This window comes from Pygoscelis adeliae, unplaced genomic scaffold (assembly GCF_000699105.1).
Source record: "Pygoscelis adeliae isolate BGI_AS28 unplaced genomic scaffold, ASM69910v1 Scaffold77, whole genome shotgun sequence".
Lineage (NCBI taxonomy): Eukaryota > Metazoa > Chordata > Aves > Sphenisciformes > Spheniscidae > Pygoscelis > Pygoscelis adeliae.
The window spans coordinates 447866-452325 of NW_008825216.1; the positions used below are offsets into that span (position 1 = coordinate 447866).

At 39.3% G+C, this 4460-nt stretch overlaps 1 protein-coding gene across 1 annotated transcript in view; it reads left to right on the forward strand.

Moving 5' to 3' along the window:
- RGS7 (regulator of G-protein signaling 7) overlaps positions 1 to 3282 on the forward strand; it is a 264344-nt gene extending 261062 nt beyond the window's left edge. Inside the window, exon 16 of the mRNA XM_009329150.1 lies at positions 2916 to 3282. Within this exon, the coding sequence (XP_009327425.1) occupies positions 2916 to 3077 (162 nt within the window). The 3' untranslated portion in view covers positions 3078 to 3282. The remainder of the gene's footprint in view (positions 1 to 2915) is intronic.
- The last annotated feature ends 1178 nt before the right edge of the window (positions 3283 to 4460 follow it).

Here is a 4460-nt window from a genome sequence, read left to right on the forward strand (position 1 = left end):
CTTTCCCTGATTTTAATAGCCGTCATTCTCATCTGTTGACTGCAGATCTTGGCCAAATCCTGATAAAGTCAACAGAAAGGTTTCCCCTGGAATTTTAGACGTGTTTCTGTTGCGTTTTTTCTTTCCTCTCCTTATTCTTCTTGCTGCCTGGCTGGCTGATTTAAACAAGTATTTTCAGAACAACTTGTCCTCAGTTGACTAAACTGGTAAATAATGGATAAATATAGTTTTGATTGGGAACAGCTTTCTGGCAAAGGATGGAGTACAGCACTAAAGAAGAATTTTTCTCACCTTGAGTCATGGGATCTGGTCGGTTAAATTAAAACCATTTACTTAACCTGCCTGTACACCACACAAACATCAGATATGTCCTTTAGCTGTACTGATACTTTGTGCCGCCTACACTACACTAGCTACAACACCTGGGCACTAATTCTATTTTGTGAAACAGAAATAGCCTGGGTTTCTTTCTTTCTTTGTATCAAAAGCAGCACAAATCTAATTTATATATTTAAGCAAAGACTCGGGCTTATTTTTCCCAGTTGTTTTTTTTTTTTTTTCACCATCTGGAAAGGAAATGTTGTTCTGTCATAAGCTTCAATCTTCAACACGTAACAATTGTATTATAAATTCCTTGGTGTCCTAAGGCTGGCTACCTACCTCCGTAACTCAGACCTGCTGTGACAGTACTGTCTTCTTATCAAAATGTGCTTCACCGAGCCTGCAAAAGGGATGTTACTATGTTTGTTAGGATAAAACTTTGCATGTTGGCTATGAAGCATACAGAGGGCTTTTATAAATATTTTTCTATGTGTTTAATCACACAGAGGGGCTAGAAATATAAGTATTACAGTGTTCTTGATATACATAGTAAAAGTAAAACCCAACTCGCAACAGTAATATAAGTCATTGTATTTTGAATTTTTATTGTAATAAATTATAGCAATAGTTCACATAACCCAGCTATTATCTCAGATTGTCTCTCTGCAGAATCACAAAAACAATCTGAGTCATCCCAACTTGATTCATGTTCAGTTCCTGTTTGGGAAGGCTTCCCTTTCCTTCAGACTGCCTGGTAACGTTTTTTTCTGTGAAAGCTCAGATTCTGTACAACAGTCCCACAGTCTATGGTGGGTTCTGCGGCATGAATCATGGAAAATATGCATCCCTGCTTATTTGTAGCTGGTTATTTTTGCAGAAGTCCATGTGGAAGAAGAGCCATGAGATTTTTTTCTATGTATGTGATACATGTGTCTTTTTGGCACTCTGATGGGAATTGTTTAATAGAAACTTATCAAACACATCAAAAGATGCTCAGCATTCGAAAGAGGGAAAAGAGGTGGAGTTGACATGTAGAGCCAACACTGAGTATGAACCAGTTTCAGAAAGAAAGAGAGTGAATTTACCTTTATGAATAAAGCAAGGAACCGGAGAGTTGTTTCCCCGTTTCTCCCAGGGTCTTCTTCATGATCTGTCACTAAATTCTTGTGAAACTTTATTTATCTTTGTTGTGGCTTTCATTTCACCTACATATAATACGTTATTTCAATTAGTACATGCAGAATGTATTATTTCAATTAGTTTATGGAGCTGATTATTTAATAAATAACTTTGGCACTCTCACCTGAAAAGCATGATAGAAACAGAGAGTATGACTTCTTGCCAACCTTCCTTACATCACTTGAGAGAGACCTCTCTGAGCTGAAAATGCAGCACAGTAATTCTATATAATATCTTAGACATGAAGTGAATAAGAATGTGTGACTTCAGGGAAATGAAACTATACATTGTAACAATGATACTAGCTAACATTTCTGCAGTTGAACAGTTCAGCAGTGAGCAGCTTTGTTTCTGATAGTGTCCTGCAAAAATACGGTACTAATTTTACTACTGGTAACAGAGGTAGTATTAAGGGCCGGTAAGAGAATGAAATCATCACTTAAAACATTGGCAGATGTTACCAAGATTAGGGTTATCATATGTAATGAGGATTAAAGGAACTCTGGAAGAAAAAGTCTGAAGCACCCTCCACCTGGGAGCAGTGAGCTTAAACAGGACACGCCAGGTCGTGTCCAGGGCATCAGCTGGACATGAACTCCAGGAGTAAAACTGGTCGAAAACTGATGTGACCCCTGGGAATATGCATTTTTGGCAGGGAGGCCTTGTTTCCTCCATACGTGTGCTGAGCTCTGAAGCACGGTGTTTGCTTCAGGCACCCCTAAAGACTGCCTGGAAACCAGAGCGGGTGCGGGCAACAGCTCTGAGAGCAACCAAAAGACTGGAAAGCACATTCTGGTAGAAGTTGTAGGTACGCAGTCTTTTAAGCGTATCAAGAAAAGGTTAAAGGTTTAACCGGTTACAGATGGTAAGCATTTACTTCAGGACTAACGCTCTTTCAATAAAGATATAAAAAGATATATAAAGATATAAAAAGATCTGGCGGCTGGAGTTGGACAAATGTGCAGGAGGAAGAGGCTACGCATTTCACCAGGGAAATACTTAGCTACTAGCGTGGATCGGAATAGGTTATTGTGGCTTTTCTACCATGAGTAATTTTTAAATCAAGAGTAGATGTTGTTGGGTTTTTTAATCTAAAAGATGTACTCAAGTTTAAACTGGATCAAATTCAAGGATGTTCTGTGTCCTAAATTATGTGGTTAGGTGACCACATAGCGACTCCCAGTTTTATAATCTGAAAATCCTTTTGCTCTGACAAATAGGGCTGGAAGAGCTTTTACTGTGATTGAGAATTGGATTCATGGATGCTCATTGTGTTTACTGGGGTCAGCACTCACCTTTCTTCCTTCTCCTGAACCAGCTTAGCACTGACTGGTCCTGGCTGCAGAGCTGCACTAGGCAGACCTGTCCTGCCTAGCCCAAGGATGCTCCTTTTTCACTTATTTCTCTCCTCCCAGGCTGGAACCCCACATTCATTTTTCCGAGGAGCCAGGAGCCACCTTGAACCGGGGAACTTCTGTAGCGCTTTGAGAGTAACCATTCACAAAGACCTTACAGCTCTGAACTACAGCACGCATAAAGAACACTTTTTTTCTAGCAACTACAAAATGCTGCAATAAGCTTTGCTCAGATGAAACCTCTATTAGCGGTAGTGGAGCTTTGTGTAAGCCACCAAGGATTTGACTCTCAGATAATTGTGATTATACGTTCTCTTCAGAACAACTTGTATTATTTAAGAAGAAAATCAAACTCCAATCAAGCTGTTCAGAGGCTTTGAAATATTCAGATGTAGAGCTCCCAGCTTCCCTGTTTTAGCCATTGGGGTACAGTGCAAAATGCTGCTAAGCAGGCAATAGTCTCAGGATTTATTGCAGTGACTGAACTTATAAATACAGAAAGTTCACAGAAAAGCCTGCTCTCGTGAACTTTCAACCAGCATTTGCGAACTAAGAAGCCATAGATTATTTATATAATAAATGGATGCGTATCTGTCCAAATGTTTAATAAAGATAATACGTGAGAAGCACGAAACAAGTTATTTTCCATTGCAGTAAAAATATATTTCTTCTATTGAATACAGGACAGTGGCAATAGCAGTTTAAACCTTTTGAAGCTTTTATATTCAGAAGATGATACTCTGACAAGAATTATACCAAAAATACAGGTCTTAGAATGGGAATTGTCAGGTCAGATGAGACCAAAATTTGGTAAAGTAATGATTGAATTCTCTTTAATTGATATATATATACACACACACCATTTAAATAAGACCTTTATACCAAAAGGTAAACTGAAATGTGCAACATGATCCAGAAGAATCTGTTTTTATAAATACACTTTGTCCCCTGGAAGGCGTGGGGACAGTGATGCTATTGATTTTAAAAGGTCAGATCACCTGTTTCTGGTTGCTTTGGCTATTGGAGTATGCCTGGCCTGAGAAGGCAAATGCTTATTTGGCCTACAGTTGCCATATACCCTGCAACTGCCTGCTCCCTACGCGTGCTCTCTCTCTCTCTCCCCCACAAAGTATTGATCAAGGACACATGAATGTTACCAAGCAAATAACATGAATTACATCTACACCATCACAATAATGGTGATTTTTTATTTCCCGGGTGGTCCCAAGAGATGTGAACACAACCTCCAGCCCCAGGCCAACATTTACCATCCTGTTGCCAGTACAGCTGGCTCCATGACTGGGAGTCTGGTAAGATGAGTTGAAAATACTATTTCTTGCCCATGCACTCATGTACCAGTTGCAACTCAAATATATTGAAGAAGTTTTCTCTTTAAATATATCTCCACATACCTGCATTTCAGATTTATATTATTGCTAATTCATTTTACATTTTGCATCACACCAAGTGCCTGCATTAACTCTTGATATTTGGGCTCGACAAGAAGAACAGGAGGGAAGCGAGGAGAGGGGAAAGACTAAAATGAAGTGTGAGTGTATTAGTAGCATTTCTAAGCTTGGGTCTGGGTCTACTGAGTCTTTGGCA